The 12,396-nt window shown below is 41.4% G+C and overlaps 1 protein-coding gene across 1 annotated transcript in view; it reads right to left on the bottom strand.

Moving 5' to 3' along the window:
* PLXNC1 (plexin C1) overlaps window positions 1-12,396 on the bottom strand; it is a 152,226-nt gene that overhangs the window by 58,072 nt on the left and 81,758 nt on the right. The window contains exons 10-12 of the mRNA XM_043881327.1: window positions 7,106-7,245; window positions 4,063-4,242; window positions 1,558-1,639 (exon numbers count right to left, since the gene is read on the bottom strand). Of these exons, the coding sequence (XP_043737262.1) occupies window positions 1,558-1,639; window positions 4,063-4,242; window positions 7,106-7,245 (402 nt within the window). The remainder of the gene's footprint in view (window positions 1-1,557; window positions 1,640-4,062; window positions 4,243-7,105; window positions 7,246-12,396) is intronic.

Here is a 12,396-nt window from a genome sequence, read left to right as displayed (position 1 = left end):
TCTGGTTCATTCCCAACCCATCCTCTTGGTTCCAGCAGAGCTGGAATATCACTGATATTCCCATCAGGGGCCTCTGAGTAGCTTTGTCTCCTCTGTACCTGAAATTCCCTCCCTGCTTCCACCTGCCCAAGTCCTACTATCACGCTCCACACCACAGACCTGCTGAAATCTGCCCAATTTTAACTACCCTTTCCTTTAGAAATACACAGTGGGCTGTCTGAGCCAGAAGAGAGTCAGCAGACCTAGAACTTAACGATACCCTGTGCTCTCAGCTTTCCATCCCATTCAATTAGCCATCTCCCACCATGAAGGCAATGACTCTCTTATTTCTTTGGTCCCCTGGACCTGGGAAAATGTTTTGCCCACAGCAGGTGCTCAATGAATTCTACTTGATTCAGGGACAGCACTGGGAGGGAGAGCAAGTTCACTTACAAATGCAAGCAAGGCCTCTCGTCAGAGGGTCAACCTATACAAAGCACTCAACAGGAGGTGTTGACATCATGGAGACGTGACCTGGAGTCAGATACAACGCGAGGCTCGGAACGGGCTCTGAAGGGTATCAGGACATGGATGTGCATCCTGACAAGGCCCTGGGAGGACTTAGGAAGGCCTCCTGGATCTAGGCCAGAAGCCACACTGGTCCCAAGCAGAGGCCAGGTTTGTGGCCACTCGCATGCCTGTCAGTTTTGGCAGGAAGTGGTCTGACCGGGCCTCTGAGAGGCTGTTATCACATCTCTCATGAAGGAAGAACAGAAAGAGGAAGAGAGAATGGTTAGGAGAGCATTCACGAAGAACTTATATGTGCACTCAGTGGCCCCAGCCTGCTTCTGAAATCCATCAGTTCCCATGACAAGGCCTGTGTGTGACTTGTGTTGGGGCAAGAGCTGAGTGGGGTTGGGGGCCAGACCCCTGGGCGGGGAGATGAAGGGCAAGAGGGGGTGAGGTCAGAAGGAAGGTGCCAAATCAGTTCAGAGAGAGACAGGGCGAGAGGAGAAACACATGACAGGCTCTCTGGGGGTTTAGCAGGTCACTGCATCTCTGAACAGCAGCACGCTAAGGGCAGTGGGACCACCACCACCTACTCGTCCCAGAAACACTCATCTTTACACCACACCTCAGCCACTCAGAAGGCATGGTCACACGTGTTCATAAGTCTCACTAACATGACTGGCCACAATCACAAAGGGAGAAGAAGGCAGCTCTTGTCATTCCAAGTTCATTCCTCTTCCCTCTGTGCCACACCTCGCAACTCCAAGTCTGAGGTCTTATTATTTCCATTATAGCACAGATGGTAATATCATGCAACAGGTAAAACCTCATAATAGCACAAAAGCACAGAAACCAAAAGTATCCCCAACATATCATCGACTCAATGGACATGAGTTTGAGCAAACTCCAGGAGATAGTGAAGGACAGGGAAGCCCGGAATGCTGCAGTCCATGGGATCGCAGAGAGTCAAACATGACTAGTGACTGAACAAGAACAAATATTTTAGTGTGATGAAAACAAAAATCATCCTTGAAGATAGCTATTATTACAAAGCAGTTGAAGACTTACATTTCCTTTTACCTCGTGAGAAAAGATTAAGTTGTCAATTACATCAAAATTTCTGCCCATGATGGTTATATTTTGACCACCGCTGCAAGAAAAAAATAGGAGTTTCATAGATATACATACAGGCATTTTGCATTTATGAACAAAACCATCACTTTATTCATAATTAATATTAAACTCAGTTATGTTTGAAAGCAAATTAATAAATTTTAATTTCAAATGCATGACATTTTTATATCCTTTCATGATACTGGCCACAGATCATAGTTTTTTAAGAAACATAAATGTAAAAATTCAGGTTGGATCCTGTTTTAACTTTAGGAAAATGCCCAGATTCTTTTCTAGAATTTTGAATTTTATTGTATCATGTTACCCCATATAATTAGATCATCAGCTGCACCTTGGAAAGGTTGCACTAAACAGAATTTTGTTTGATTGCTGTTTAATCTATATGAAGACTCTTTAATCTAACAATTTTCAAAATCAAACTCCCAACCTACCAATTACATTTTATGTAGGGAGACAGGGAGTACTTTGGACAAGGTAAAATTATAAATGGCACGACAAATCTAAATTCCTATTTGGTAAACCATATAAATAACAGCTATGTCCTAGCTCTCTAAAACTAAGCCAAATGATTTCACAATTTCTTAGCACATAATTGCATTTCAGCAAAATGGCCATTAGATGTGAAATAAACAGCTGTCCACAACTCTGGGGGCCCCCACACCCCTGTTCACATAGGTCACTAGACACTCATTCCAAGGGACAGGAGCCTGGGCAGGTCAGCTCCATCAGCCTGCCGAGCCCATGATGACAAGACCAGGAGGCGGGCACAAGAAGGCCAATTTGTGGAGGGCAGAGGGAAGGCAGTAAGCCCTGAACCTTCCAGCCACCAGGGGGATGGCCGAGCTGGCCTCACGCCAGCCTGTCACCATTACTAGAAAACCAGGCCAAGCATGGTCTGCCAATGGCCAGACTGCAGAGCTGTGTTCTTGCCCAGGAGTAACCGAGAGACACTGACTCAGACTGTCACAGGTGATGAGACATTAGGAAACCTCCTACCTTGCAACAAAGCACAGATCACAGCAAGCCTGGCCCAGACTGCCCGGGAGCCTGGGCAAGCTCTCTGAATGCTCCACACCTCAGTTTCCTCATTGGCCAAAAGGGTTATGCACAGGGGACCCCGTAGACTTGTGAGGATTTCCTGAGTCAAAAGATCTGACACCCGGGGCATATGGGGAGTGTTGCATCACCGTTTGCTCCTATTTATAGGAGGGACTGAGACCCATGGCTGGGAGAACCATGCTAGAGCCTTGGGTTGGAAATGTTAGCTTTCCTCATGCTACTGTTAGGAGTGGAACTGAAGTCCCAACCTCCAGGACCTCAGCACCTGACTCTATTTGGAGATAGGACCCTGAAAGAGGTAATTAAGGTTAAATGAGGTCATTAGAGTGGGCCCCAATCCAATATGACAGGTGTCCTTATTAAAAAAAAAAAAGAAAGGAGATTATAACACAGACAGGCACAGAGGGAAGACCATTGTGAAGACACAGGGAGAGGATGGCCCTCCGCAAACCTAGGAGAGAGGCTGCAGGATAAATCAACCCTGACAGCACCTTGATCTTGGGCTCATAGCTTCCAGAACTTTGATTAAATACATTTCTGTCATTTAAGCAGTCCAGTCTGTGGTACTTTGTTATGGCAGCCCTAGCAGCCTAATACATCCACCTCTCACTTCATCTTAAATAAGAATATTAGAAGTGATTTCTTTTTTTCATTTTCCTTTTCTTTTTTTTTAAACAAAGCTTCATCTGTAGTTTTACCTAGACAGTACTTTGAAAGTTAGTTTCATGCTGTGTTATGTGGAGAAACTATCTTTAGGTTTATATTCTAAAATCTTAATGTGAATTTAAATTCAACTAGGGGGAGAATTTTTTTTCTTAATATAACAAGAGTCATCTGTAAGAGTTTCTTTGGAATTTCCGTTTCTCACATAGGGAGTATCTTTGAAATGTAGACACTGCTTCTTATTTAGATAGTTCCCAATATTTCTTGAAATTATTCAAAAGAGCTTACTCTTAAGGTTATAAAATGAAGGCTGTAAGAAGGAACAAGCTTTGGGTCATACGCAGGAGTGCAAGGTAGTGAAGAGGATTATGTATTTGTATCAGAAACCTGAGCTTAATTATTATAGTTGAACAAACATTGAAAAACACAAACATGATCTGAAGAGAAACCAGAATTTCAACAAACATTTTAGCTGTGAGTTTCCTGGCAGCCACAGCTAAGAATAAAACAAGATATACTCACAGTATTTACTGTGATGATGGGAGGCAACCTATTTCTCAGGTATGCCTTTGTTCTCTAAGAATAAATCCTAAAGAGGAAGTCTGTGACAATTAAGTTATGACAATCATTTCTATATTTATTTGAGTGAAATCCATGATCTTTATACATATGGCCTTGTTAACCACAGCAAGAAAAAAAATACACTCTAGAAAGTACCTGATCCAGGTGGTAGCAGGATATATGAGCGAGCAGTGGGGCAGAGCAATATAAGACAAGGGTCCCACCGAAGCACAGTTCCCGCCATCAAACTGGATACACACATCCTTCATTTCTTTTCGGCTCGATGGAAGAGAGAATTGCATATGGGTGTCATTTAGCACGTGGCTAACCTGTATCCTATAAAGGGATAGGAGAGAGGTCTTCGGTGACACAGATACCTAGCACAGTTGATTACCCAAGGAGACAGGATATGAATTTCATTTGAACTGCAACAGCTCCCAAACTATCAGAACAGCTGCAGGCAGCTACTGATTAATCAGGGCCCACTTACCCAGCATGGGTATTATCTGGGTCCGGGTTCCTTTTTCTTTTATGCATTTTTATGTTTTTATTTGCATTTCCCTTAGAAGTGGGGAGAGAAGGAAATGGAACCACTGCCTTTAAAAAGCCCTAATATAATAGGAAGTGCAAAGTGGACTGGGTATCAAAGTATATTAAGGAATTGCCATTAATTTTGTGTGCTGATGGCACCATTCTTACCTGCTACACATATATACTGAAGTAATCATGAGTCAAAGGATATAGTGAGATATCCTGGGATATGCTCTTACAAACTCTAGCCACTAACTTTCCATCACTCTCAAAAATATGGAGGAGATAGATGAAATAAGATTGGTAAAACGTTGAATTTGGAAGTTGGAGGATATGAAGAGGTTCTCTGTTGTGTATGACTGGAAATTTCCATAATGAAAGGCTTGAAAAATCAATCAAGCACTTGTAGGGAAGGTGTGGTAGAACCTGACCCTGGGCAGAGATGGATTCTGCCATTCAAAGAACAAAGAGTTCAACACTAAAGTCCATGCCAGAAGCCCAGGGGCCTTGGAATCAACCAGCATCAGAGCTCCTGACAATCTCCAGACAGGAATTTAGCTGGGACTGTCCTGGGTGCTCTTGAAATCTGCAGAGCATGCCCTCAACACCCTTTGGGAGTCAAAGCAAAGCCTTATACAGCATTCCCTCTGCAGCTTCCTCTGTATATCACATCTACAACGAGCCTCTAAAGCACAAGTCATGAAGATGGGGTTGTGTCTGGATAATGCTCAGTATAATTATAGCACATGAGAATCTACTATTATTACTTAAAGACTTCATACATGATTATTGACTGTAATGCCCATAGCCTTTAAGCAGTAATAATAGATTCTAACAACAAGACAAATTCAGAAATATTTGAGCTGGTTTGTACTGACACTTACTCAAATTTACATTCTAAGATTTTATATTCAGAGCAAAGCTCTAGGAAACTCATTGTAAACTGGCTGATCATTAAAATTCAAACTTGTTTATCAATTTTGGAAGGAGAGAGGCAGAAATATGGATCATTCCATTGCTATTCTTATATTTTTCTCCTTGGAATAATTAGGTATTTTAAAAATGCTGTATTGAGAGGTTAGGATTATGGCATGAACTCTGATACAGAATTAACTGCGTATTACATTTATTGCTCGTGAACCTTGGGTTCACTACACAGATGTGGTTACTGAAATGCTACATGCAGAAAGGTCTCTCTTAGTCATTTAATTTAATAACTGCAGTATCTCAAGACACACTCGGAATTGAAATGAGAGCATAAAGAGTCAGAAACAGGGTAATGCTCTAAAAAACGACTTATTTTCCAGTGAAGCTGATTGCCTTTCAGTGAACACACAGGTGTCTAACTTCGCTACACAAAATGAAAGATTTTTGCAGTGAGGTATTTAGCCAGGATAAACGGTACAAAAATACCTATGTCGCATAGATACAGCCACTAATGTGTGCTGGATAATTCTGGTAAATAGCAGAACAGAGAAGAAGAGCACCCAAGGAGCAGTTTTTTCCATCAAAATGACAGACATCCCAAATTTACTGCTAGGAGGGGAAGGGGATGGCGGTTAGATGCAGCAAACGAATTAAACCAAAGAATTCAGTATATAAGTGTGGCAGATTAAAATGCTGTACAAATCTGTTTTAGTAGTTAAGAACCAAAACACCATGCTTCAGTGGATTGTCTTTGACACATTTCCATGGTGAGAACAAACTCACTATTCTACATCATGTAGACGGCAACATCTTTTTACTTTAAATTAGCCAACACCTCTAAACACTAACAAGCAGAAAACTCAAATGATTTATTATGCTATTATTACTTTACCTCATTTTGGAGAGTAACATTTACACAAGAGTGATAGTCAAATACTGAGATTTTCTTTTCTCAAAGTTTCATTGAAAGAATGTGTTAGGGAAAAGAGGTCATAGAAATAATGGTGTTCAAATGGTGCATCATTGAACAGATATTTGTGTTGGGGTGTTTTCTTCTTTTTAACACTAATGGATGTTTCATTTAGTTATTATTTGAGCCTGAAACCAATCCAATACAGCTGCTGCTGCTGCTGCTAAGTCGCTGCAGTCGTGTCCAACTCTGTGCGATCCCCTAGACGGCAGCCCACCAGGCTCCGCTGTCTGTGGGATTCTCCAAGCAAGAATACTGGAGTGGGTTGCCATTTCCTTCTCCAATGCACGCATGCATGCATGCTAAGTTGCAATACAGAGAAGGCTACAAAAGAATAAAATAGATCAGAAAATTTGTCCTCTCAACTTTCAGTAATACGTTGGAAGAGTGGCCCTATTTTCCCATAAAATTCTAGGTACTCAGCTATTTTTCTAAGTGGATCATCTTCAAAATGATATCTGTTCCTCAAATTACTTGATTTTGTTCATGAAAACAAATCAGGACCCCAATAGGCAGCATTCTGGAATTACTATATTTTGAGGTGTTGGGGGTTACATGGCACAGATTCTCCCACAACTAACTTCAACGTCATGCTTAAATTATTTTACTTCTTGAAATCATGTTAAATCAAATATACAGAATAACTGGCTCACATTGGCACATGGAAAGAAATTAACCATAAAAAGATTATAATCTCAGTGCTATTCCTTTGGTATAGGTTTTAGCTTTTCAGTATGTTACCAAGAATAAATCACTCATATTTCAACTCACACATCCTTATCACAAGTACTGGTTCCTTCCAGGATCATTGTGATGTTCGATGCCTGGGTAAAGTTTGCTCCCGTGACGATCACATTACTTTTCCCTAAGGTCGATATTTTCTGTGGCTCAATGGACTTAACAGAGAAGACCTATTGGAAAGAAAAGATTAAAACACAAGATCAAAGCTAAGAAATGGCATTGTTCCAAAAAATCTGTTTATGCACTGCCGTTCGAAGAACTCACTGGGAAATTACAACATTTTGCAAACACAAGCAGACAGTGTTTAATGAAATCAATGTATTCAAGGAGGAGTGCTGCAGATTCATGTCTCTCAACGTGCGACAGCATGAGGTCAAACCAATTAGTCTTTGTCTCACAAGACAGTTGAAAATACAGTTGAAGAGTCTGACATTCTGTCTGAAGAGTGAGATATCACTAGAGTTCTCAAACATGCTTGCTGCCTCACAGCCTCTGGAGGCTCACAACGTAACAAAATGAAGTAAAAGATGAGGCGTCCACTGACTGTAGTCAACAACAGATTCATCATTAAGTTGGAATAAATGTCATCCAAGATAACTTCAATTTCCAAGAAAGCAGTTCCTATTTTTGTTTGTTTGTTTCAGTAAGAAACCAACCAGTGAAGTCACCTAATATCAAGTAGTTGGATGCCTAAACTCCTGGAGCCAACCACTGTTATTCCACATTTGTAGATATCATCTCCTCCTTGGAACCCATTACAAGCTTTATCAGGCTTTTTTCTATCAGGAAAGTTTCCCTTGGAATAACCCAATAACTGGGGCCCCACATCATGTAGATTTAAGCACCTTACTTCTCTATTTGCAACATCTAATCAAATTCCCCTTAAAAAAAAAAAAAGCCCTTTATTTGATGGCAAGAATCATTTTCCCTTTCAAAGACAAACCAATCTTGATCTCTTTCACTTTTCTCTACAGATGCCACTGCCTATCTTTTTGCTCATTTAGTAGTTGTTTTGTAGACTATTTCCAGCAAGTCTATATTCCTCTATAATATGGACCAAACAGAGCAAGATTCTAAGATTCTAGCCCATACTAAGCTCAGCAGATCTTTAGTATGAGTGAATTTTCATACTCACACTCCTAATATTTGAAAATGACCTCCAGGTCCAGAGATGCTTAATCATGTGGAGTTTGGCTAAGTCATAAATACCGAGTGTATCCACTTAGAGGATGAAGTCTAGGAGGAAGCCACTTAAGGCACTGGGGGAGTTCATGTCCAGCACCTGCCTGCCACCTGTTTCAAGCACCTCAGGATCCACTGCTCCTTTGTTAGTATGATGCTCATCAGGATGGCCTTGCTGTGGTGCCCACCCTGCTGAAAGGATGTCTTATCATTCTGCTCCTTGACAAACACAGGTGCTATACGGTGGAACAGTCGCCGTCACTCATTATCACCGTGGATTGATTTTCCCGATTGAAGTGAATTCATTGTTAATGTCAGCACAGCAATGATGTAATGCGACAGGGAATTGATTTCGGTGGCAGAATTTATTTTAATCACTTAGTAAAGGACTTCAGTCCTGTATTTATAGAATCACAGAGGGCCTGAGAGGGTCACTTTAATTATTCTGTTAGAGTTGACTGCATTTTATGGGGGAAATTATCTGCAAGAGTGGTACTTGGAATGGGGGGGATTAGCAAAGACGTGGAAATAAATCCCTTGCAAATGTCAAGTGTGTGTTGTATACCAAAAGGCTTACTCTTTGCTCCGACAGGATGCCAGCTAAGTGAACAGGTATTTGTTAAACACCTATAGGATCCCTGGGATGGCACGAGGTGCTGTGGGGGACACAGGGCCTCTGGGTGCACTAGATCAGGAGAAAGTAAACTCCTAGATTTGCCTGGAGCGAGTTAAATTCAGTCCACTGCTCGTTCTTGGACAGCCTATGAAAAAAAAATTGTCAAAAGAAGAATATTCCATGACATGTGTAAACACATGAAATTCAAATTTCAGCATCCATAAATACAGTTTTTTGGGAACCCAGCCACACCATCATTTATGCATTGTCTGTCACTGCGTTTGCACTATAATGGCAGAGCCTAGTCTTTGCGACAGAGATCACATGGCTTGCAAAGCCTGAAATATTTACTGTCTGACTTTTTGAAGAAAAAAATCTGGCAGACCCCTGCACTACTGGGTCCAGTCTTCTTAGGGAAGCAAGAGGCTTTAGGTAAACCTCAATGCAGACTTCACATTTATATCCAACTCAGCTCTGATTCCCGGGTTTCTTTGCAGATAGCCCTTCTCACTTCTTCTACTTAGACAGTTGATGTCTGCTCAAGTGAAATTTCAAACACGCCAAGTAAATGCTACTTCTTTGCTTTCAGGAGAGGCTAAAAAGAGAGCCTTCTAACTAAGCTAAAAAAGATTTTCTAAAGGGGGTTATAGTTTGTTCCTTAAACAGCTCCACAAAATCCATCAGAGGACTTGCCATGTCACCTGATTAACTTTTTATTTCCCCCTGAGTAGAGACAGTCCTGCTACTTTCAAAAGGATTTTGTTTTAAAACCTTATTGTTGACAGAGGTTTCCATTGGCTGTCTAGGATGGAATCTAGCCCTGGTCTATCTTGTGAAAGCAGATGCTTCAGGTCTGCTTGCAAAGAGGGTCAGATTAGCTGTCCTTTGTCTGCCTGGAGAACCTCTTTTAATAAGTGAGTTAAAGTGCTACCAAGCAGACCTCATTAAATAAACAGCACAGATATACAAGAAAAAAAAAAAAGTGTACCTATATGGCTGTACTATATGCCTACAATTCTTAGAAATACAACACTTGTTATTTTTACTGATAAATAGTCTTTAAAAATCCAGTACATACAAAAGGCCAAGAACGATCTTGCCACACACTCAGTATTCTAGCTCTATTTCTGAATTTGAATCAAGACTTCATTCATAACCTGAAATGAAGTAGCAGGTCCCATAAGCTGACACATACAAGGGGTTAATTTAAAAACATAATCTAGCTTGATGCAAAGAGATTATTCCTTACAGCCCTGTGGAGTGAGATTCCTCCCTCATTCTATGCCCAAGGATTTCCATTTATCAAATCAAAATACCATTGGCTCTAACCCTTAGAGCCCTGGGTTGCCCAACAATTAACCTCAGAACAATCTACTTCCTGTCAGTTACATTTTAAAGGCTTGAGAGTTATTTTTAAATGGCTGCACAATTTTGAACTATTTAATAAAATATTTGGAACTCTGGTTGCTCACGAGTTTAAATCACTGCCTGTTTGATATTTAAAAAAAGCACATTAGAAACTGGCTAATTAGGTGATTACAGAATGCCCAGTTATTTTATTTTTTTAAAAACAAAGTCATTATAAGACACTGGAAATAGCACAGCACTAAGACCTAGTTATCTTTGGAAAGGTCTAAGAGGATTACTCTTGACAGGAAGAGTACCTTTTGTGAAACCTGACATCAACACAATTCAAATTACCATGACATTAATGGAGAAACTACCACTATGATTGAAAAGAATATTAGAAAGAGGTACATTAGGAAGACTCAATTTATTAAGACCAAATTGTACTCTATTAATCTGTTTCCCAAAAAATTTGAATACAGCAAAGCTCTCTGTAGGCCTGGACCTGAATCAATACTCAGTAAAACGTTTCTCAGATTTTCACTTGTGAAATTAGTTCAAACGAGACTGGATAAAAAGTCACATGGATTCAAAAAAACCAGCTGGAAATCTGAAACCAAAGGACATTAGAGAGATGAAAGGTAGCACAACTAATTAAAGGAAAGTGCCTTGTAGGGCCCTACAGGGGTGAGATTTTGGTTCAGAATTATTTAACATCTTTATTAATGACCAAAAAGGATGGAAGTAGTATATTAATGAAACGTATAAATTGAGAAGAGTGGTGATCATCAGTGGTCACTGATGGTAAAGTGTAAAAAGGGGTGAGATGTGGAAAGAGAACACCAAAATACAGTCCCACCAGAGAAAAATAAGAGCATTAATTGGAACAAAAACATCGTGTCCATCTGATGCTCAGCCCCCAGCTGAATACTTCTTTATGGCCCACCCATCTGTGAAAGGACTGGTCCTAGGGAGCTTGGTCCTAGGAATTATCAAAAGCTAGAATGCCAACTGAGATGGACCAGGAGATTTCCGAGCAGGTGACAGACCAAAGCCTTGTGCAGAGAGATCAAGGCTTGCTTCTCTGACCTGGGGGACTTGAAGGGGAGGCTGCTGAGGCCAGTCCATCAAGTAACTACTCTTGGTCACTGAACCTTCTGAATGTGGTTCCTCAGATCTGGCCGAGGCACCCAGGACTCTGTGACCAGGGTGGGCAATGCCGCCATTCCATTAGAGACCCCTGCTTGCAGATTTAACCCCACCAATCAAAACCCATCCCTCTGTTGAGCTTCCACTTCAATATGAGATGCTTGGTGCTCCCCTCTCCCAAGGGCCTCCGTTTCCCATCTCAAGTCTTCTCTGCTCTTCCCATCTTGGGAAGATGCCAGGCTTGCCTGGGTCCAACTCCTTGTCTTAGATTATGCTCCAACCTATCTCCCCCATCCCAAGCCTTCAACACTAATGCACATCCCTGACAGCTTGCCCAGGCCACCCAAGAGAAGTCCCTTCCAGACTGACTTTTATCACTGATACTACATTGAGGTCATGCAATGTATGTGGTTTAATTTCTAAGTCGTGTGCAACACTTGTGACCCCAAGGACTGTAGTCCACCAGGCTCCTCTGTCCATAGGATTTCCCAGGCAACAATACTGGGGTGGGGTGCCATTTCCTTCTCCAGGGGATCTTCCCAACCCAGGGACCGAACCTGGGTCTCCTGCACTGCAGGTGAGCTCCTGCACTGCAGGCAGATTCTTTACCAACTGAGCCACAAGGCAGGCACCATGCGGTGTATACTAGTGGTTAAAGCTATGGCCTAGACTGCCTGGGTCAAACTTCGTGTCTATCACTCACTACCTACTGACCCTGTGCAAGCCAACATTTGTCTATCAGGTAGGGAAAATAGGTCCATCATAAAGCTCCAATAAAGAGGTACTTTGAGTTCAGGATATAACCCCAGGCTTCACAAATACAAAACTAGGCAATTCTGCACATTCTGGCATTCCTGCTTATAGCTTTTTCTGTCATACACACTAAGAAGCTTCACAAAAATGCATCCCCAACTTTTACAAGTTCTTAACATAAACTCCACGAGGGCACATATTTTGCCTCTCTGCCCAGCACATAGTAGGTGTTCAATTAACACGTTTCAAATGAATGAATACAAGAGCAACTGGC

Source organism: Cervus elaphus, chromosome 3, assembly GCF_910594005.1.
Source record: "Cervus elaphus chromosome 3, mCerEla1.1, whole genome shotgun sequence".
NCBI classification, from domain to species: Eukaryota; Metazoa; Chordata; class Mammalia; order Artiodactyla; family Cervidae; genus Cervus; species Cervus elaphus.
Note: the sequence above shows the minus strand (reverse complement) of the source record. Positions and strands in the feature narration are given on the sequence as shown.